Source organism: Hylobates moloch, unplaced genomic scaffold, assembly GCF_009828535.3.
Source record: "Hylobates moloch isolate HMO894 unplaced genomic scaffold, HMol_V3 SCAFFOLD_12, whole genome shotgun sequence".
Lineage (NCBI taxonomy): Eukaryota > Metazoa > Chordata > Mammalia > Primates > Hylobatidae > Hylobates > Hylobates moloch.
The window spans coordinates 71680581-71704667 of NW_026652287.1; the positions used below are offsets into that span (position 1 = coordinate 71680581).

At 34.4% G+C, this 24087-nt stretch overlaps 1 protein-coding gene and 1 non-coding gene across 2 annotated transcripts in view; one reads left to right on the forward strand and one right to left on the reverse strand.

The window, feature by feature from the left end:
- The window catches only part of ZFC3H1 (zinc finger C3H1-type containing), a 59223-nt gene that overhangs the window by 15439 nt on the left and 19697 nt on the right, over positions 1-24087 (reverse strand). Inside the window, exons 3-22 of the mRNA XM_032170744.2 lie at positions 23039-23103; positions 20156-20354; positions 19372-19595; positions 17717-17840; positions 13706-13803; positions 12160-12369; positions 11800-11964; positions 10767-10904; positions 10024-10145; positions 9474-9623; positions 8584-8758; positions 8207-8338; positions 7300-7842; positions 7105-7214; positions 6145-6276; positions 5921-6042; positions 4926-5027; positions 4216-4335; positions 3062-3245; positions 1537-1723 (exon numbers count right to left, since the gene is read on the reverse strand). Coding sequence (XP_032026635.1) covers positions 1537-1723; positions 3062-3245; positions 4216-4335; positions 4926-5027; positions 5921-6042; positions 6145-6276; positions 7105-7214; positions 7300-7842; positions 8207-8338; positions 8584-8758; positions 9474-9623; positions 10024-10145; positions 10767-10904; positions 11800-11964; positions 12160-12369; positions 13706-13803; positions 17717-17840; positions 19372-19595; positions 20156-20354; positions 23039-23103 — 3302 coding nt within the window. The remainder of the gene's footprint in view (positions 1-1536; positions 1724-3061; positions 3246-4215; positions 4336-4925; positions 5028-5920; positions 6043-6144; positions 6277-7104; positions 7215-7299; positions 7843-8206; positions 8339-8583; positions 8759-9473; positions 9624-10023; positions 10146-10766; positions 10905-11799; positions 11965-12159; positions 12370-13705; positions 13804-17716; positions 17841-19371; positions 19596-20155; positions 20355-23038; positions 23104-24087) is intronic.
- On the forward strand, positions 14650-14778 carry LOC116479791 (small nucleolar RNA SNORA17). Its single transcript, XR_004251097.1, has one exon. It is a non-coding gene; the product is annotated as a small nucleolar RNA SNORA17 (small nucleolar RNA).

Sequence of the window (24087 nt, forward strand, 5' to 3'; positions counted from 1 at the left end):
GGATCACGTGAGTTTGAGACCAGCCTGGCCAATATGGTGAAACCCCATCTATACTAAAAATACAAAACTTAGCCGGGCACGGTGGTGCATGCCTGTAGTCCCAGCTACTTGGGAGGCTGAGGCAGTAGGACCACTTCAACCCGGGAGACGGAGGTTGCAGTGAGCCAACATCGCACCATTGCACTCCAGCCTGGGTGACAGAGCGAGACTCCGTCTCAAAAAAGATTAAAAAAAAAAAAGAAAGGAAATGCATGACAAAACACATTAAAGACCAAACAACTTCAAAGAAAAATATTACATCTTTTGAATATTCCACACCCTATAAAATCTTGTAGTGATAACTGCATTCACTTTGGTACAATGCTCTAGGTTAAAAAAAAAAAAAATCAAGCATCCTTTACTATCCAAATCTGTTCACTACCTGAGTTCAAAGATTAAGAAATAGAGTAGCAAGTTTATCAAGGGGTATCATGTTATCCAAATCTATTTGGTTCACAAATAGATTCACAACTTCAGTTGGTAAGTAAATGACAGATCTGACAGCAATAGATTTATATAAAAATGTATCTGAAACTAATGGCTCCCAAGTTCAGGTGATAGAAGTTTAGGTGAATATTTATTTTATTTCTCAAGTGGATCAATTATAATTTTAAGTCTGAGTAAAAAACATCCCATTCTTGGCTGGGCATGGTGGCTCACATCTACAGTCCCAGCACTTTGGGAGGCCCAGGCAGGAGGATTGCATGAGCCCAAGAGTTCAAGACCAGCCTGGGCAACAGAGCAAAAACCCATCTCTATAAAAAATCTAAAAACTATCCAGGCATGGTAGCACACATGTGTGGCCCCAGCTATTCAGGAGGCTGAGTCCAGGAGGACTTGGGTCCAGGAGGTGGAGGCTGCAGTGAGTCATGACTGCACTACTGCACTCCAGCCTGGGTGACATAGTGAGACCTTGTCTCAAAAACTGACAGCCAAAAAAACCATCTCATTCTCTAGCAGAAAGAGGAAGAGGCCATTTTTTCTCAAACAAATGTTTTTAGCTTAGCAAGTTTAGATATTAGTGTGAATTACAGATTGGGATTATTTCTATAAGCAATGGAAACAGATAATAAAAAGACAAAAATTTTCCTGGCAGTCATTATAATTTTATAGAGGCAATTTAAGAAAAATTTAAAATAAACAATTTTTTCAGGTGTTTTGCAAAAGCTACACTTAACTTTGCCCAAACTAAAACTGTGTAGAAATAGGTTAAGTGTGAAATGTTTAATAATTTTACATTTTTTCTTTACCAATAAAGTTAACAACAACAACAAAAAAATCACCTCTTTACTAAATATTTTCTTCTTGCTTAGTCTAAATTCTGATCCAGAAGTGGCTTTGCGGTTGCTAGAAACTGAAAGTAAGGTTATTATGTCTATATTCAGATAAGGCATATGCTCTATTAAGCTACATATCAATATTTAAGATGATCCAAATGATTATACACACACACACACACACACACACACACACACGTACGTTATCTTTTCTACTCACAGTCCAAAAGCTTTGATAATCTGGAGCATATTCAACAGCTGTTTCACACATTTCCTGCACTTCGTCCTTGGTTCCTCTCTTTGAGAACAATCTGAGGTAATGGCACCAAATTTCTGGATTGTCTTTGTTATTTTCCAATGCTCGCGCCAGAACATTTAAAGCAGAATCCAAGGATTCTGAGCACTCCCTGTGTATATAAAAGAAAAGGTGGAAGTGCTTTTTAGAACCTGCTTGAAAATTTAAATAGGGCTAATCCAATGAGTCAATTTTAAAATTCCATTTTCTATTAGAATTTACCAAGAAGTCAGGATCACTTATGAAAAGGGGTACTAGATTAAGATTTTAAATCACATACCTAAAAGTTTCTGATTTTCCACAGACCCAACAATTTTTTTAAGTGAATGTTCAGTAAGCATTTACCACAGATAAAAGTACAGTGTTATAAAACCACTAAGATTATCAACTTCAAATGTGCTTTATGTCCATATTCAACAATACCTTTTATGATTTACACTGTTCAGGAATGCGAAAAGTTAAACAACTCTCTCTCAAGGCCAGCTACTGCAAGTACAAAATATCAAAGCTTTCAGTATAATAGTTCTTTTCAACGGTCAAGGGCTTGCTATCTCTTGGAGAAGATAATTCTTTCTCATGATCCTATTCATAAAATAATGTACGGTTCTTTTGGCCTTCACTCAGTAAATGAGTCAGAAAAGAAAACACTGTAACTTATCCCATTAACATGGAAATGACACACAGGAAAGTTAAATAAGCAACACATCCAGGCATGTGTGGGTTTATTAGCACTCTGCAGCACTGCCTTATTTAAAAGCTTTTAAGATAGTCAAATATTTCAAAGAAATGTGTAAAAAAAAAAAAAAACCCTTGAATTATTGTAACTATAAAGTCATAATTATGAAAAGATTATTCTTGGCTTATTTCTACTACCAAGAAGTTAGAAGATGCCATTTGCAATACAAACTATTGGTTGTATAAGTTATTACTATTTACCTTATTTAAATACATATAATTTAATATGACACAGAGACAAAAAGAAAATTCACCATTAATTTGGAGGTTCTCAGATAAGCTTTAAATATCCATTACAAATTAACAAAATTTAACCTGTTCCACCATTATTTTATTATAATTTTATTAACAAACTATGACTACTATGATTTTTTTAAAAAACAATAATTAGTCATTCCGCTAGCCAGAATTTACTGTTTTAACTAATCCTACTTTGAAATGTTTTAACTAATCCTACTTTGAAATAAGAGCCTACTGGAGTAAAAAACTTTAGTATAATTTATTACCCATACACTGAGCCATGCACACAAACTCAAGATCTAATCTTAAACTTGTCTAATAGCTTTTAAACAATAAAATGCTTTTGGCTTTGTCAAAAAACAAAGACTCCATTGATACTAGGAAAGAAACCTGACTGATTACCATAGGTAAAAAAACCTCAAACATAAAAACATAAATGTGCAACTGTTTACACAAAGATTTGAAGCTGACCTACCCCTCATTTTGATTCAAGTACTTGTACGCAAGCTTGAGCCAAAGTTGTACATGAGAAGGATTTTCAAGCACACTTGCTTCTAAATTAGCGATGTCATCAGTCTCATTTGTAAAGTATCTGACATCATCTGGAGTGACAACTGTATCCAGAGCTGGAACATTTATTTGGTTCTCTGGCTGGAAAGCTATTTGAAAAAAAGTATTATTAGCTTCACATTTTCTTTAGTCCACAGATGCAAGAAAAAGAAAACAACTGGTCTCATCTTTAAAATAACTTAAAAACCTAAAGATTCTAATGATATGTACTAGCTCATAGCTTTAAGGTAGAGCTATGACATAATTTATCACCCAAACAGGACCCTTCTGAGTGGAAAGAGGTGCTACTGAAAATTACACCAGAAGACAAGGAGTAATTAGGACTCTGCTATTTTAAGGCTAAGTGACATTACCTTTTCAGTCCACTTATCAGTAACTATGATTCAACTGCTTTTTCATTATTATCAAATGAATTCACATTTGTTAAACTGCAATTTATAATTAAGAAATTAAAAGTCATAATTTATAAAAATTATTCTACTATATCTAAACTAGAAAAACAGTGTTACATTAGTGTAAATAAGTACATAATAGTATACATCTCTTGGATACTTGCTAATTCACAAATAATGCAAACTTGAAATTAGAAAGTAAACTGTGCCTTACAGGCACTCATTCATACATTATTTTGTTCATTAGTTCATTCATCATTTGTTCATTCTCATTTTTTGAGCCTTCTGCATGTCAGAAAACATATTCAAAGATGAAGTAAAACAGAACACCTGCCCTTAAGGAGGACACAGGCTAGGCAGTGGTTCTCAAACGGGAACTACCTTCCCTGCCAACTAACGTATGTTTGGAAATATCTGAAGCAGTCATAATTATTAACTAAGCAGTGCTCCTTGCATTTACTGGAGGGGAGCCATGAACACAAATATCCCGCAATTTCAGAGGCAATCCTGCACAGTGAATTAACTGTATTGTCTAAAAACCCAATGGCATCGGTTTAAAAAAAAAAAAATTTTTTTTTAACCAGGCAGGCTGATACACCAAAGGATTAGCAAAGTGTTAAATAAAGATGGAACACCATTCTGGATCTTAAATTACATAACTTCTTACCATACTTAATTGGTCCTGTAGACTGTTCCTCATCACTACTGAAGCTATTATCTGAAATAGGTTTTCTCCAAAACTTTGGCTTCCACTTTCTTTTATCTTTGTAGGTTGTAAATGGAGGAGCTAAAGTAGATAGGAGAAGATTGTTAATTGATATAATCAGTGTTTTTTTTTTTAACATTTTGAAGGATACTCAAACAATATTTGAAAAGAACTACATTCATTCCATCTTAGAAATGATATTTTTTTTTTTTTTTTTTTTGAGATGGAAGTCTCACTTTGTCACCCAGGCTGGAGTGCAGTGGAGTGCAGTGGCACGATCTCAGCTCACTGCAACCTCCGCCTCTCGGGTTCAAGTGCTTCTCCTGCCTCAGCCTCCGAGTAGCTGAGGCTGCAGGCACACGCCACCACCACCTGGCTAATTTTTGTATTTTTAGTAGAGACGGGGTTTCGCCATGCTGGCCAGGCTGGTCTCGAACTCCTAACTTCAAGTGATCAGCCCACCTCAGCCTCCCAAAGTGCTGGGATTACAGGTGTGAGCCACCACACCCAGCCTGAAATGATATGTATTTTATATTAAGAACATAATACCAACAAAATTTCTGTCATACAGAAACTAAAAAGTCCTTTTCAGAAAGAGATACAGTACATGTACACACACACACACACACACACACACACACACACACACACACACTTATATATGTACTTACTATGACCTTTACTTTCATTGATATTGCTAACAAGGAGAACAGCCATCTGGTCCATTGACATTCGATCTTTGTTTACTCCAAAAAGTTTCTCAACATATTTTTCTGAAATAAGAGCAATGCAATCTTCATGATAAATATCAATTACAGAGACTAGGATAATTAAAATGTATGATGCGAACTAGTTTAAGAATTAAAGGCGATTATATGGTACTAGTCAATAACACCTATGGCATTTGAAAGGGCAAAGCCTGTATTATCTTAACTACTATGGCAAATCCTACCACATCATATACCCGATTTGGGATTAAAAAAAAAAAAAAAAAAGTAGTTCCTAAAATGAACTAAGTAATTAAGTTAAAGTCCCAAATTGGGAGCGATAAAATAGATTCAGTGACATTACAGTCACTCTGGGCTGTGATAACACCAAATTTAGTAATTATTATTTTCTTTACTTCCAAAAGATTTGTAGCTTAAGGTTTATCACTTGGCACCAAATCTGAGAAAAAGCTTAATAATATTTGCTCACAAGTGTATGAAGTCTTATTTCATTATAGAATTGGAAACAACAGCCATCGTAATTTCCAGCCTTCCTCTATTTTTTGAAAACAATAAGTAACAATAGGGTCCTATGTTAAAAGCAATAGTAAAGTTTCTATACAAATAGCTTAATATTTTCTTTTAAATAAATGGAACTATATGTTTAAATGAGCTCTGTCCAAAGAACTTTCTGAAATGTTGGAAATGTCTTAAATCTGTGCTGTCCTACTGGCATGCACTTGCCACATGTGGCCATTGGGTACTTGAAATGTGGCTAGTGTAACAGAGGAAGTAAATTTTTACCTTAATTATACTGGATACAGCAAATCTAGATAAAGTATTATGGGTAAATATACTGAATTATAGTAAGTATTTTACAATGTCAACAACTAATATAGAATTTTTAAGTTGCCTAAATTCAATTTTCATTTTGGAGAGAATAAGAAGTCTTTAAAAACCTGCTGAAGCAGTAATTTCTTCATTAGTACTTGTCTCTGCACAACCAATCAAAGACAGATTATATGACAGAATGTCCTGGAATAATTGTTTTCGGCTAAGTGTATAGTCTTGTATATGCTGCCTAAGATAAAAAAAAAACACAGAAAAGATAAGCATGTGCATATCAAAGTTAAGCAAACAAGACCATTTTTCAAATTACAAAATGTTCACAAAAACTACTCACCATTGACAATCATCATCATTACACGTTCCTGTTAAATCAAAACGGCAGAAACACTGATCCGGTTCAATCATATTACTGTATGATACTGAGCTCAGGGGAAGTTTTTCCTTGGTTCGATAGTATGGACTAAATCTAAGGCGAAAGAGTGAACAGGCATATTATGCCCAACAAACATCCCTCAGAAAACTAAGAAAACTTTAGTTTTTCTTTCTCAAGTTAAAATTTCCATACTTACTATTTATGAGCTATTTATCTAATTAAATTAATGCCAAAATTAATTTGAGAAAACACCCAGAATATCAAGTGATAGAAACAAGCCACTTTTATACCAAGAACATAAAATAGTTGAAATTAGAAAAAAAACCTTGTATTCTAAAAGTAGTTTCTCACCACGTGATAAAATACTATATAATACTGTTATTTCTTACACACATTACCAGCCAAGACAAGAAAATCTGGAAAAAGTCTATACTACCTGGAAGGTGCTTTACAATTTTAAGAGAAAAACATGCAACCCTTTAACATTCTCACAACTTTTAAAAGTCTAAAAACTTTGGGGGACCCACAAAGTTAATCATATGAAAATGTCTAAATAAATTTTATGAAGGCTGGCCAATGCACTTCTTAGACTGAATAATAGTAAAATTAAAAACCAAAAATTAAAAAAAACCTCTAAGATTCCAATTATTTTTCCTAAAATCCCTAACAAACAGAAATCCAAAATTCTCCACATTTCTACCAATAGCCAGAAACTGGAATTTGATATGAACTGATAAATCCAAGAGTGTGGTTTGAGCCCAATGGCAGGACACTTAATTTTTATGTTCTTTAAAAGGGTAAGTCTAGTTATCGATAGCAATGATTCAATTGCTTTTTCATTATCATCAAATATTCAAGATAAAATATTAAAAACCAAACAGAAATCCTGAAATTCAAGCTTATTGAATCTTTCTTTTATACCTGTAGGACTTAAAAACTAGAAGAGGACTATGGTAGGGTCTAAAAGGACATGGCTTCACTTCCATTGTTTTACTTTGTGCTGTGACAAAATCCACATCTACAGAAATCTCCTGCAAAAGAAAATAATAATTCTGTAAGGCAAATAAGGCTGGGGTGAATTCCAGATTTTAGAGAAAATATGAAATGTCCAACTACCTGACCATGCAAAACCTTCTCTGAAATGCCTGTGGTGGTTTTTAAAATCAGCTGTTTTAGGCTGTCAGCTTTTGAATATAATTTTTGCAATTCACCAATTTTTAACCCTAGAAAAAGTTCTGGTTTTTCTACAGCATTTTTATTAAGTTTGTTTATGCATTCTTTGTTAGCGGTATCAGTGTGCTTAAGGTTAGGTTTAGTAAAATAATTGGATTCTAAAAAAGATCTTCTTCGCTCTCTGCTTGAACCAGACAAAATTTCATCATCAACATCATTTTCTTCAGTGTCCAGGGTTAATTTATCTTGTGTCAGATCATGAAGTGAGGGTTGAGGTAAAGAAAATTCGGGTTCCTCTTCCACAACTGGAGAGATATTTTGTTGTTCCTTTGCTTTAAGGGCACGGGCTTCTTTTAATTTTTGAATTTTCAGGGCATATTCATATTCCAGCTTTTGTAACCGTCTTTTCTCCATAGCAATTAGTTCTGCTGAATGCTTTCTTGGACTTGATACTGGAGAACTCCCCAGTCTCATCATTTTGTTTGGCTAAGGCAGAAAAACAATACACATATTTTACATTACTGTGATTTTATAAACAATTTTTGGTAAGATAATTGTGCTATCCCCACCATACAATGCGAACATTATAAAACTAAATCAATATGGAGAATAAAACAGAGTTCAACATAAGTAGCCAAAAGTTTTGCTAGTTAATCTATGACTTACGAAAAGAACAAAGTCAAGACAAAATAATAAGTAGGCATCCAAAAATGTGGATGTCATTTAAAAACAAAGCTTTAATCTCTTGGAATTTACAGCAAAGAGTTACTTTATATATACATCTTACCCTTAAAACTATCATAAAAACTTTCTGCTTTCCAAAAGTAAAATATTTCTATAAAAACCTCACCCCAAAGCGATCTTGTTCCAGTTTACGTTTTCCTATTTCTTTACTAGCCACTGCCTTTGCCCGAGCAAGCTCTTCTCCATATTTTAGAGTCAAAGCTTTCTTAATTGTAACACGCTGTTGAACTCTGTGAATCTGAAAAATATAGAATAATCCTGAAAATGTAAATGAAAACCTTAAAACAGGAAATTTCTTCTTCTCAAACACTGCAGCTTTAGAGCATTCAACTGAAAATAAAAATATTCCAATATTATTTCTCAACGAGAAACTATAGGTTACGCATATTTTGCTGGCTTTAGTATACGGTGGTTTGTCTTACAGAAAATTTGGCCTATAAAAATGTGTAGTAACGGGAGACTACAGTATTTCAAAATAATTACTTGTTCCTGAAGCTTCTTCAAAAACATTCTGTTAACATTAAGAATTTTTTCAGTTGCTTGAAGCTGTTCTGTAAGTTTTGTAACCTTTGCTTCAGCATTTCTAACAGATTCTTTCTTCTTAGCTTCTTGCTGCACTAAATTCTTTAAAACAGATTCATCTTTCATCAAGAGAATCCTAAATGAGAAATAACAAAATTCTTGTTAATGTTTCCCTACGAGAGCAGACTGTCAGAATAAAAAAATTTTCAAAGTAGTAACACAATTTTTAAAAATGCATCTACGAGACACAGATAAAAATTTAAACGGATGAATATTTTTATATTCATCACACAGGTATTTAAATTAACAATGCTACACTGATAATAGTAACTATGAGACTGATCTTTAAAAAAAAAAAATTTAAGCCTGAGGTAACGTGAATTACTGTTGAAAACTTATAGTAAATATTCAATGTTGGGCCAGGCGCAGTGGGAATGCATTTCCTCAGTTCAAGCAATTCTCCCACCTCAGCCTCCCAAGTAGCTGGGATTACAGGCATGCACCACCATGCCCAGCTAATATTTTTGTATTTTTAGTAGAGACAGGGTTTCACCATGTTGGCCAGGCTGGTCTCAAACTCCTGATCTCAAGTGATCCACCCACCTCGGTCTCCCAAAGTGCTATGATTATAGGCGTGAGCCACCGCGCCTGTCCGGTATTTTTATTTAAACATTATTTTCATTACTTTATGTAAATGTAGTATCATTCAACAAAATGATAGACTTCTACATTCTACAAAGTTTAAGTGAGAAAATGTATAATCCTACAGTATGCTTATTAATAACATACACCACAAAAATGTATTTCTCTACCACAGGAACAATTACATATATGAAGATAACAAGGCTCACCTATGTTTTTTCAGTTTTGATTCTGCATCTGTAACCTGCTTAGTAACCATTGCTATCCTGCCAATACCATCAATTTCCACATCAGAGTTTGCTGGGGATGATGAACTTGTCTTCAGCTGATCTGATTTAATCAAACGCTGTTTCTCACGGCTAAAATTATCAAAAAGGATATATGCATTACACCCAAGAATAAACTTAAACTGTTTTTAAAATGTATTCTATTTCACGCAGTAACAATATTAATCACACCGACTAACAATAAAGATGATGACCAATATGCATGACCCAAGTTAGCATTCAAAGTTGATAGTGGAGTCCTTCTCTTTGAGTGTTTTCATCTTTTTTTCTAAGCTGGCTATGTCTTAGCACATCACTCTATTCAAGTGTATGTATGACCATCCAGCACCCTCTTCTGTGTGAGTTATAAAACATTAACTCTGTATCTTGAATAAAACTATCATCACTCATTTCCCAGTGCCAATAAACTCTGTAAGAGAAGTTTTGAAAACATCATATACTTTTAATGTTAATTACATAAAATTACACTTACTTGGCAATCTCTTCCTTTAACAATCTATATTCAATCTTCTTTTCTTCAGGCAAAGCCTCCGGTGTTCGCAAAGGATCATTTTCTTTTTCAGATTTTGGAGGTACTTTCGGTTTTGAAGCTTGCTAAAAAAAAAAAAAAACATTTGAAGTCAACTAGATCATCAGCTTTCCAAAATTCCATACTAAGATTTATATTTTACATTGCAACCCAGTTTACACTGAATTTATTTAGAAATACCTGAATGTCTTCATCATTTTCTATTTTTTTTCTAAAACAATGTTGGTTGATAACTACTAAATTGTATACGCCACCAAGTAGTGAAGATCTACAGTCTGAAAATCACTGAATTAAATCACAGCTAAACAACTACTGAAATAGGGAAAAAAGGATAAAAGTTGTACTTAGAGAATACATTTTAATAAAAACTGTTTTCTGGTAACACAACGCAATTCTAAAACAACAGTCTCCTTACTACACAGAACAATTATCCAACCAATTTTACTATTTTGAAAAAGGAAATACTTAATAGGAAACACAAATAATGGAAACTTTTAATAGTAAAATCAATCTACATTGATACATGCTTCATTATATAAAGTCCTAATAGCACAAATACTTAAAATATTTCCACAAATCAATGTTATTAAAAATCTATAACTTTATGGTTTAATTTTCAGGAAAAAATAAACTTTACTGATTGTCAAAAGGTCATCTTTCTTTCCACCTTTAATTATTGCACTTACCTCAGCAGTTCGTCTTGCTTCTTTAATCATGGACTCTAATCCACCAAAAACACTATTTGTTGACTTGGAAGCTTCTCCATCAGATTCACTATCATCTGAATCATTTAGTGTTACAACCACCGATTTATGCTTTGGAAGCTGCAAAGACAATATATTTATTACTCGTGATAACAAAAGGATGTCATTTAACCTCGTTCAATTTCAATCCACAAAAATAATGGGCTCCAAGTAGACAGTCTATGGCTGCTTCCAGGGTTGTATTACATAATCCACTGTGTCAACCAATACTGCTTATATGCCTGAGACATAAAATGTTGTATATTCTTTAAGTCTTTCTATACTATAATTACTCTCATTAAAATTTTATTTTTGCTAACTTTCTATTATAAAGAACCACAATGTAATTTAAATTAACTCTTTTAAAACCAAAGAAAAATTATTTTGTTAATTTTACATAATAATTATCAAAATTCTGTACTTTGTGGTTACATATAGAGACTTACCTAACAGAGGCAAGATTTCAACCTGTCTTTGTTCTATTTATTTTACTTTGAAACCATTAGAAAACAAGGTAGAAACAAACTATCATTTCAACCTCCTTAATAAACATCATAAATAATTTCTTCCATCATAGTGTAGTCATTGGTTGGAAAACATACGCAAAGTATACAAAGAGATGGGAGAAATAAAAAACATGCAATTTGTTAAAATTTTGACTCCAAAAAGATAGAAAATCTGAATGAGCCAATTTCTATAGACAAAAAGCTGAAGAAACGACAGAGGAAAGTACACCACTCTGATGAAAACAATACCTCCCCCAACACACTATCACCAAGCTCTACCAGTTTTCAAGCAAAGGTGTTGCTCTCATTTTATCACTAATAAATTAAAAATAAATTTTAAAAATTTGTATTTATATGTGAATATATGTGTGTATATAAATAAACCAAGGGGCAGAAAACAGGACAGCTAAACTTCATAGAAATTTCTCACAACTGTTTGAATAAAAGTAGCATTAAATTTTTGTTTTTACCGAGATCACAGTTCGTGGAAGACGGGGTCCTCTGTGAAACTTTGGATTCTGTATCCTAGGCTGAGACACTGTGTTAATACTGACTATTGATAGATTGCTTCTTGGCACAGGATGTGAATTGTTCAGAACTGGAGGTGAAGGTGGGTCACTATTACTGGATGTTTCCTATATAAGGAAGAGAAAGATATGAAACATTCCTAAATAAAAATAAATTTCTGCCACCTTTAAAAATCTTGAGCATGTTAGAATTATCCCCACTTTGCTGAAATGCCCAATGAAGCCCAAGTAACCAGAAAAAAGTAGGACTACCGTAAAGCTAAGCTCAAGAGCACCATCTAGAGGTTCAGGTACCTAAATTACCTCTGTCTTAAAAGCTCTTTTATTTGCTAGAGATTTAAGTAGTTCTTCTCGAAGCAGCATTTCTTCCTCCTCTTCCTCATCTGCAAAAGGTGGTTTTGGAGGCTGTTCTGGATCTTCAGGTGGGAGAGGTGGTAATGGTGGTAGAGGAGGTAGAGGTTCAAGAGAAACACACAAGCCTTCCACATAAGGCTGGCTCAAAGGTGGCAGAGACTATTTTTTAAAAAAAGAAAGAATTACAATGCAAATTTTATCAACTCAAATGCTTATCTCTGCAGCAATATTAAACTAGAAAAAAATAAACTTTATATTATTATTTTAGCTGTAAATATAGTAAGCTAAGTATATGTTAACCTCAAAACAAACCCAGAAATCAATAGCCAACCACGAAAGAGTTATTTTTACAATTTCAAAAAAAATCAACAATATTTGAAACATTTATTAACTTCAAGGAAAATTATGGAAACTTCTCTGATCCCATTCTTATATCCATTTAGCATTCTAGAAGATATAGATATCAAACTATACAGGTTCCTTTCTTCTAGATGACTACCTGAAAGCAAGTAGAGATACTGAAACCCAAGACAATATTTCAGTAAAAAATAAAAATTAGAAACCAAGGGATTCTGTGAATAATAGTCCAGAGTACTTTAATCATTAATTATCAAGAATCACCACTACTCTCTTAAAATGGCTTCTTAGAGAATATCTATAAAGGAAACTAATTTTACACAAATCCCTGAATTTGGGTATGTATTTGCATCAAAGATCTTCCAGTATTTCTCTCGGCATTTAGTTCATTTATTCATTCCCAAAAAGAAAACATTACAACAAAGAAACTGCTGTTTTCTCTCTCACTATTGGCTCTAATATTCCCCTCGCCATATATGTTCTAGAAAGACACTAGATGTCTTTCCTGAAATGGAAAGGTTCCCTCTTACACCTACTGAGAGATACTCAATTTGATCTCTAGGCCCTCTCAATCTAAAAATAATGTCAAAACTTTTAATGTGTGATTCCTCTAATTCCTTTCTTTCCTTTTCCTTTTATTGTTTTAGTTTTTTTATTTTTAGTGGGAGGACTGGAGATGGGGGGAAAAGAAATTAACTTCATAGAAAATGCTTTTCTTTTGCTGGATTTTCAAGTTAAAAATAACCATTTTTATGAAAAGAGGAGAAAGGAGAGAATTTTTAGAAGCATCCTAATGCACTAAATTCCAATTCCCTAAAAAAGAGACAGTCCAAAACAGTAGATAACTTCTGTTTTTGAATAAATTTTCTGAGTAGCTACTATCTGAGAGTTAAGAGAAGAAAGAAATATGATAGGTACCGAAAAGTCAACATGAAATTAAAAATTAGCTATGAAAAAAATCTACCAAATGGATAGCTTGCTAGTATAATCAACTGTTTATTCTACATATTTCATTGCTATTAATTCTGGTAAGCATGATTTTTTAAGCCCTTTTCAAACCTAACCATTCATTTGTTTTTAAAAACAAATTAGAAAAGACAAGACAAAATAATTTTCTTAGAAAACAATTCTGACTTACAGAAACCTGAGGTGGTGGAGGCAAAGAAAGAGATGGTGCTGGAGAAAAATACCCCAATGAACATTCAGAGAAAAATGGCGGTTGCACTGGTGAAGGAGCTGTAAAAAAATTTTTTGTTAAGAGTTTAGTAACAGAAATACTTCATCAGGAATATATTAAGTTTACGTTATGTTTGAAGAAATACATCTAGGTGGAGTGTAAATTAGATTTTATCAACATCTGATAAAATCTTTAACCCCCTCATGAGTCCATCTCCAGCCATTTAAAATTGTCATATCATCACAAAGTCAGCCATTCTCTTCAAACTAATAATTAGTCCCTCAAAACTCTCACTTTGTTCCACTTTTAACCTAATGATGAGAGCAGGGAATAGAGCAGGAAAGGATAGAAACATACTTTAAAAAAAACAAATAAACAAAAAAAACACAAGCATACCTTTTAAGAAATAATGAAACAAAAAATTCCCTTGAATCCTGCCAAAGTGCCCTAGCCAAAGGAAAACAATGATGTGGTGACTTCATTATTCCCTTCTTGTGGAACAAAAGAAAGTTGAGGACATGGACTATATAAGCTGTGCTGAAAGCAAATAAAACTAGGAATGAGAAGAATTACTTAGTGTATTTAGTCAATAAGGTGCACATTTTTTCACATTTTAATTTTGAAATAATTACAATTGATGCATCTCAGCATTTTTCTTCCTTGGTAGCAGATAAAAATAATTGTGTATTTTATCTTCAATGATTTGTTAGGCTCACTGAAATATAGCAGTTTCAAAGACTACTACTCTTACTATCCTACCCACTAACTATATAATCAGAGAAAATCTAACATTTCTTCTTTATCCCAGTTGTCTCACAAGTCAATATATTATTATCCACATGCCTTATATGGGGTTGACTTGAGTCCCAAATGAGATAATCTGAACATACACTAATCTTTGGAACATTTTACATAGCGCTGCAGATGTGGCTGCTGTGTCACATTTGTGTTACTAGGTGGCAGAGAGAAGAAAGGCTATGTCTATGCTCAGTGTTCTGCCCCATGAACATTTGAATGTTTAATAGTCTGACACTTGATGGTGCTCTTGTTTTATGGACTTGGCACGTTTTCCCTTCCTAGTATCTGGGAGAGAGGGTGAACCTAGTGAGTGCAGTGATCTCCGAGGAAAGCCCTCCAGGCTGCACTGTCCTCATCCAGATTTAACCAGCCCTGACTCACTGCCAGGTGCCAGGAGAGGCTTCTGAGGACTTTCTGACCTTTGTGTTGGGCCGGCCACTAGGGGGTCTGAAAGGACAGTAGGAAGGTAGAGGGTGCCCTCAGCAAGGGTAGCCTTCATTCATGAATTTTAGAAACTAGTGGTAGGAAAGATGAAGTCCATTATGTGCTGGTTCATGCTACCCACCATGTCAGGATCATCCAGGAGGACAAAGAACTAGGAAAGTGTTTGCTGGTGTTTGATTCAGTTAATAGTATTAACAGTAGCCACTTTTACTACGCTCTTGATTCTGTGTCAAGCTTTCTTGTTATTTGAGACAGAGTCTCACTCAGTGCCCAGGCTAGAGTGCAGTTTTATTGTGCTCTTGATTCTGTGTCAAGCTTTCTTGTTATTTACATATTTATTTTTGAGACAGAGTATCGCTCAGTGCCCAGGCTAGAGTGCAGTGGCACGATCTCAGCTCACTACAACCTCCACCTCCCAGGTTCCAGTGATTCTCCTGCCTCAGGCTCCTGAGCAGCTGGGACTACAGGGGCGAGCCACCACTACTGGCTAATTTTTGTATTTTTAGTAGTGGTGAGGTTTCACCATGTTGGCCAGGCTGGTTTCGAACTGTTGACCTCAGGTGATCCTCCCGCCTCAGCCTCCCAAAAGTTCTGGGATTACAGGTGTGAGCCACTGTGCCCAGCCATTCTTGTTTTTTAACACAGGAAAGAAGTTGACATAACTTGTGATTGGCTTACAGTGTGAGCACTGGCCAGAAAGACCAGGTGGACCAGCCCCAGCCCGGATCAAGATGCAGAGGCCAGGATGTGGGCCTTGCCCTGTGCCAGGAGGCTGGTTGGAACACAGGTGCAGATACAGGCTCCACCTGCTCTGGGACCACCAGTGTTGCTCAAGGTATTTGCAGCCTCAGAGCTTGGCTGTCCACAAGTCCACCCACCCCCAAGGCCATGCAGCTGCAGTTCCTGCTCCACTTTCATTACAGGGAATGGACAGGCTGGCATTGGGATGCCCACTGCCTCTGGCCCTGGCCTCTCTACCTTGGTGGCACTGTGTGCTCCAGCTGGCCAGGGGCAGCTGCCAGGACCACCCCATCATTTTAGTATTCTGATTTCTAAGTTGTTCTGCCATTGTGGTATCCTAGTTAAAAAAAATAATAATAATAACCTTCTGGCAATTTTTGAACTGCCTGAAACCTCAGATCCTAAACTAGTTTTTTACTGTATTTGAATTATCTTGGTTTTTTTCCCCCCGCCAAGGGAAAAACTCTATATGGAAAACATTCTTTTTTAATACAAGATAAAGTGAATCAAAAGATGTTTTTAATGCACATTTCTTCAAATATAATATGTCTGTGTTGGCAAAATTTGAGAAAAAATTTGATCTTGAATGGAAGAAAATACATATATATAAATATCCGCAGTTAATGTGGCAAAAAATTAAAATTTGACAAAGCTGCGTAGAGTGTATGTTCTCTATATGTTTCACAAAATCATTTAAAAAGCATAGATCATAAAGTTATTTTATAGAAATAAAGTATTAATAATATTGTCAATACTTGGGAATTATAATGAATCATCTCCAAGAATCTGAAAATAAGAAAATTAAAGATTGACCAAAGCAAGTTAAATTATGTTATCAAAACATAATATAATGTAAGACTATCAAACACCAGTTTAAAATAACAACCTGAAAAATGAGCATTTTGGTAAACACTAGCCAAATAATACATATTTTGTTTTGTCTCTAGTCTAGATACACCAAAGTAGGATTCCAGTTTTGATTTGGTCTCACCATGTGACTACAGGGAGAAATACACTGATCGTGTGTTCTCCCAAATTCTCCAGTTCCTGGAATGCCAATTGCATTGTTATCTGCCTCAGTCTTATGTGTTTTAAATTATTTGTGAAGGAATAGGTCTCTCACAGCCAATCACCCCTGAACATCAACAAAATCAAGTCTCTGGCCCTCAAAGATAAGTCAGATTCTAGACTATGCAACCTAAAGGAGAGTCACAGCCCTGACCAGTTCTAACCAGCCTTTCCTGAGATGCCACTAGTATCACTTTCCGTCTCAAAATTTCTATAAATGATCATACTAGAAAGAGACAGGAAGCCAAATAGCAAAAAAGGAATTTTGTTCTTTAACTAAAGCAGAAAGAATCTTGGATATAAAGATCAAGAGTTTGTTTTTTTAAAGAGTAGTGTTCTCATCTTTCCCATTCTTCACTTTTTATTTTTTGAGACAGAATCTTGCTCTGTCACTCAGGCGGGAGTGCAGTGGTATGACGTCAGCTCACTGCAACCTCCACCTTCCAGGTTCAAGCAATTCTCATGCCTTAGCCTCCCAAGAAGCTGGGATTAAAGGCACATGCCACCACACCCAGCGAATTTTTGTATTTTTAGTAGAGATGGAGTTTCGGCTGGTCTCCAACTCCTGGCCTCAAGCAATCTGCCCGCCTCGTTATCCCAAAGTACTGGGATTACAGGCGTGAGCCACTGCACCCGGCCCAATCTTCACTTTCTAGAGGAAACAGTTAACAGAGTTTAAACAATGCCTTATTTATTTATTTTTTAATTTAAAGGCTATCTAGAAACACTCGGAAATAAAGGTTAATATTACTTATTTGAGGTTTGCTAAGTATTTACAACAACAAATAATGTCTATCGTCATACAGTTCATCAGCAAATCTCACTTTCACTACACATTTCTTTCAAGGTTTTGAGTACCATAATGACTATTCTCTATTTAACACATGTAAATACACAAAGGTTTCAAGTTTTGGCTCATACCTGGAGAACTGGTTTCACTATCTGTATCCATAGCAACTTCTTCATAGTTATCATACTGATAAATGCCTCCTCCACTATCAGTAGGTTGCTTATCTAAGGATCGCCTCAGGTCAGGATCTGAAGACTAAGTATACAACACTTTTTTTAGTTTCAAAGCATTTTGTCTTGGGTTACAAATCACAAAAGAACTGATAGTTATCTTCTAGGGAAGAGTATCAAAAATCATGGTGATTCAGTTAGATGTGCCTATCACATCTTTGGGAAATTCAATTTAAATGATAGCTACACTGGTATATTATAACTGTATAATCAGATAGCAAATGGAATTTCCAAAGTACTAGCTATACAGACGAAATCCCCCATTGTTAGCTGAGCCACTAAATAATTAGCTCTTCCTGTATAAAATGACACCGAACTCTTGTACACTTATGACTTCTGTATAATTAAGAAACTAGAAGAATACAAGCAAGTTTTATGTCATCATGACTACATAGAGAATATTTCCCCAAAAATTCAAAAACATTTTAATTATGAATAAATTAATGATACCTAAAAGCTATAAATTCTGGGTAAATGTGTTTATCTATCGTATGTTGTTTTCTTGTCTACTTCTTACAATGTTTCACTCAGAGACAGTTTATAATAAACTGAAAACTCGCAAAACCTCTCGAGAAGGAGGTAAAGAATAATGTGCAAATAATACCATATTTATCTCTAGAAAAAGATTCTATTGGCCTGGCGCAGTGGCTCATGCGGTCGGGAGTTCAAGACCAGCCTGGCCAACATGGTGAAACCCTGTCTCTACTAAAAATACAAAAAAATTAGCCAGGCATGGTGGCGGGCACCTGTAATCCCAGCTACTCGGGAGGCTGGGGCAGGAGAATTGCTTGAACCTGGGAGGTGGAGGTTGCAGTGAGCCGAAACATGCCATTGCACTCCAGCCTGGGCAACAAGAGTAAGACTCGGTCTCAAAAAAAAAAAAAAAAAAAAGTTCAAAGTATAAATATTTACAATATTACTTGCTTAAGCAAACCTAACTCCAATAAATGAATTTACTCTTTAATATCCCTCTACTCATCATTAATACATTCTCAAGTGTACTCTTTTTGGGCTTTTTTCTTCTTTTTGGGTGGAGAGGGTAAAAGAAGGGAAGGAGAGAGAAAAAGAGAACACGACAAGTATATTCATATAAATAGTAAATGTTCAACAAATGTTTGACCACTAAATACAAAATAGCCACATGCACTAAGATTATTACTATATCATGATTTAACATTTATTAAAATAGTCCATACTAGTCATGACACACTTCTCAAACTACATTACTAAACAATGAAAAACTAATGAAATTCTACCCCTGTACTTAAGAAACAGCCATTTTCAGAATAAGTTTTCATCACAATTTAGTAATCCTACTTTCATCTAAACAGAAAATCGTAAAAAACCTAAAAGCAGTCTCTGCTAATAATAATTTTAGCCTTCATTTCTTCTTCCCATACCTACAACTATAAAAGATGCTTTCCCAATTATAACCTACCTTCCTTTTTTCCAAGAGTTATTTATAAAATAAACTTTTTTATTTGACAGAATCTATGAAATAAGACTTTAAGGAAACTTAGAGTAACGTTTTGATTTTATATTTTTGCATTTCTTACTTTACTTCTCGATCTCCTCTTGCCACCAACCAATTTCATGAATCGATTGTACTGTTCTTCCTGATTTGAGAGATCTCGAATTTTTCTGATTTCTTCCTCTCTTTTCCTTCTCTCTTCTTCTTCAGCTTGTTTCCGCTGATCCTCTTCTTTCTGTCTTTCCTGTTCTTTTTGTTGTTGTAGTTTCTTCCATGCCTTTGTTTGCTGCTTCCTCAATGCTTGTTTAGCTTTAAATAAAAAATACATAAACATTAGCATCTGTTAGGAGATAAAAGAAAAATAAGAGTCTTAAAAAATATTTTCATTATCGATTAATCAATGATGATGCTCCTCTTAAGTTGTTTATATAAGATTGTCTTCCATTTTAGGGCTCTATAATTCCCCAAACTCAAAACTCTGAATTAAAATCTCAAAACTATACTTATACATGAATTCAACTAAAAGAATTTAACAGGCAGTGGCTCACGCCTGTAATCCCAGCATTTTGGGAGGCTGAGGCGAGTGGATCACCTGAGGTCAGGAGTTTGAGACCAGCTTGCCCAACATGGCGAAACCCCATTTCTACTAAAAATACAAAAAATTAGCCGGGTGTGGTGGTGGGCACCTGTAATCCCAGCTACTTGGGAGGCTGAGGCAGGAGAATCGCCTGAACCTGGGAGGTGGAGGTTGCAGTGAGCAGAGATCATGCCACTGTACTCCAGTGGCGTGACAAGAGCAAAATTCCATCTCAAAAAACAAAAGAAAACAAAACAAAACAAAAACACAAGAATTTAATAAAAATGATCACCTGTAGTGCTAACTTTTTTGGCTGAATGTGTTTTTGTACTTGTTTTAACTTTTTGCTGTACAGTTTTCGTCTTAGTCAACTTTTCTTTGCTTTCTTTCATCACCTGTTGTTCTTTTTGTTGCCATTTTTTACTGGCTGACTGAAGAGCCAAAAGGCGAAGCTGTAATTCAGATAGTTCCTCTTCATCTTCACCAAGTTTCTTTAAAGCAAAAAAAAAGAGCTAAAATTTTTTAATTCTATTATTTAGCTTCTACATTTCATCAAGTCAAATCCTTTATAAGATAAAAATTTAAAGTTTGAAGGCAAATATGACAAGGCAAATACAGATAAAATAAGTAAACTAATTTACTTCCCACAGCCTGAGACTCTAATGTAATTCCTAAAATACGAATAGAAGATGAGTCTGCAGAAGGTATGTGTATATATGTAATGTAGGGTTGGTGAGGCGGTACGACTGATAGAACAGGATAATGCAAAAAAGAAAAGAGTTAGTAGCTAACATTTAAAAGGGCTTCCCAAACCGGAAAGAGTAAAAGTCTGATGGCAGCAAATGCAATGAAGAAATCAAGACTCAGGAGAGGTAAGGAAAGAAGAAGGAAGTGGTTCCCTGATCACGTGATTTGCTGGCCTCACCAGTAATAGAGAACAACAGACACACTGAATGTCAAGATTCAAACTTAGAAATGTTCTTTTATGTGTATACTTTTTAATTCTTTAAATTACTATTGAAGGGAAAAATCTATAGAGATTTGCTTACAGCTGACTGTTATGTGTTCTAAGGCTGAACACATAACACATAACGAAACATTATCTGAATATTTTATATATTTTGAACCCACAAGACTTTTCTTCAGGAAAGCTAAAACAGGACAATAATGTTCAAAGCAGATGTCTGAGAACTTTTTTCCAATTGAAATAACTTTTGCATTTCACTTTTGAAATAGTTTAAAAAATTAATCTACTCTCCCCATTATAGCAAAAATAGAACTGAAAAATGTCAGGCTCCCTAGAGGTTCTTAATTAGAGTCCATGGATTTTAATAAGGGGTGGGAGGATAGGTTTGGCTTCCCTATCCCTGAAGTTAAACACAAACTCTGTTTTTTCTTTATGTATGTGCATGGAAGGGAAAGGAAGAGTCAAAAAAGATTCCATAATATTAAGGCCCACTTATCTAATAACTTTTTCTTATAGGTAAATTGTAATTATATTTTCTCCTAAAATCCAATTAAATTCTTTCTATTGTTAAAGAAAATAGTGGATACTAACTAATGATTTCACCTGAATATGAACTACTATAAGTCCTAAACTACTGTCATATACTTCAGTACTTCAGTTTAACCAAACCAGGACAGTTACCCTTTCCACTGTTGGTAAGTACATGTAAGCAATAATTTTTAAATTATTATGGTTCTTTTTTAAATTCTACGTCACTTAAATGTGTCAAATTCTATTGCCTAGTACTGAAATTCTAGAGCTGTGCTGTTCAATATGGTACCAATGAGCCACATGTGGCTATCTGAATTTAAATCAACCAAAACTGAATTTAAAAATTTGTACCTAAGCCACACTAATCACTTTTCAAGTTCTTCATAGCCACATGTAGCTAACAGCTACCATATTGGAGAATTCAGCTATAAAACATTTCCATTATTGTAGAAAATTCTATTAAAGAGTACTCATGTAGAAAGTTTAATAAAGCTATCCTCACTGTTCCATTGAGACAGTCTTTTTGTTTTCTTCTGTTTTAAATTATTTAATTTTTTTCAAGTTGGGATCTCACTATGTTGCCCAGGCTGGTCTCAAACTCCTGAGCTAAAGTGATCAATCCACCACCTCAGCCTTCCAGAGTGCTGGGATTACAAGAATAAGCCACCATGCCCAGTGAGACTTTTGATTACTTTTTGCAACTACTCTCTTTGGAATTAAAGAAACCACTGATTCTGTCACCCACCTATATGCTACGTGAGGTAGCTACTTGAACAGCAAGAGCACAGAGCTAAGCTCGTTAGTTCCCATTAGTCAGACAAGCTCATTAAATTACTTGCTCTGACACTTAATTCCTATGTAACTTTAGGCAAGTCACTTAATCTACTGCAATGACTCTTACTTCATCTACGAAATGTATATAATGTCAACTTGATTCATAGGGTTACTGTGAGGGTATTAAAAAATGTGTATGTGTATGTTATATTATCATTTCTAAATTCAGGGCCATCTTTTTCCTAAAGCTCCTAGACTATTTAAATCATTTCAATTTATGCAAAAAAACAAACTGAAATCTCAAAAGAAAAAAACTACAGATATTTCAGATCTCTAATTCAACAAATTGAAAAGTCTTGGGTTATTGAGTGCCTGTTATACATCAAACACAGTGCTTGATGCCTCTGTATTTCATTCTACTGAAGCCTCACAACAACCCAGATAACAGAATACATTAAGTTCAGTTTGTAGAAAAGAATATAGAAGCAAGCAAGGGCTAAATAGTTTATACAAAGTCACTCAGCTAATAAGAAGTGGAGGTAGAATTTGATACCAGGTGAAGGTCTACCCTACTCCAAAAGCTTACCCATACAAGATAACCCACAAAAAATGGAGAAAATATCTGGATCAAAATTAAAGGTTTCAAAAAACAAATGATTAAAAAAAGATCCTGTAAGAATATATATAACACTTTAATTAAACATAATTTGCAGAACCCAGGGAAAAGAGACTGCAAGATGTTGTTCCAGAATTTCTTTAAGGCTTATGTCCAAATGGAGTTATAGGAATGATGAAAGAAAATGAGTGAAAGTAAGACAGAATTTCCCTTACAAAAGAACAAAATAAAGCAATGCAAAAATGGGTCTTACAGAGATGATACAGTCTCACAAAGCAGTATCTTACCTTTTCAGACAGAATATCTGAGGTACTAATTCTTCTGGTTAAATTTTGTTCTTTATCTTGTAATCCTTTAAAATAAAATAATATCTTTTGAATAATCCAAAAGATAGCCACAATCTAAAATAAAATAATCCTACATAATATCTGGTAATTATTTTAAAAGATATCATTAAAGGGTCTCATTTTCTCAATCTCTCAACCAAAACGAAATATCATTAAAGAGAATGAAAATCTGAACAAACTCTTATCAGTCTCATTCCCGAAAGTTATAAGGCAAAATGATTCAAAATATTAAAATAAAACCACACTTTTAATAAAATGACTTCTGAACTAGAAATAGTCATTTCAAATAAGAACAGAATTTATAAAGCATAGAAACAAGCAGCAACACTTAATTACCAAGTGGATTATCTACACTGATAAAATATAATGATGACTAAATCCAGTCCTCTAAATTGGAATGAATGCAATGTTTACAGACTGTATTGGATTTGTGCATTAGAGAATTGGTCTTTTATTTACCTAGAAAAGCATCAGTAGAGGCAGCTTAAGTATCAATAAAATTAAGTCCATCCATACATTTTTTCCAGATATCTAGCCTTGGGCCCAGATGACTGATGAAACAATGTATAAAATCTTACATTTATATATTACCTAATCTGCAACAGCTTTAAACATTACATAATAAAGTTACAGAATATCTACAATCCTGTTGAGATACTTTTGTAGCTAAAACAGATTATGTTAAAAATTCAGAAATCTTTCCTTAAGATGACAAAACTGAAGTTGCAAAGCTAGGATTTAAACTAGATCTTAATTTTAGGCCTAGTGTTTTTACCATAACACCACACCCGTCAATGTTCCAAACATCCTAATTTGACTGCTCAAGTGAACCAAAGAATGTGCGACTTATTCAATAAATAAAGAAATGACTAATCTAGCACCTCAATCAATGTAAATAGAAGGCAATGACCAAATTTCAAGACAAATGAGTTCTGTTGAAAGGCTTAGTCTATAAATGTGAATTTGTTGCAACATGACTGACACATTTG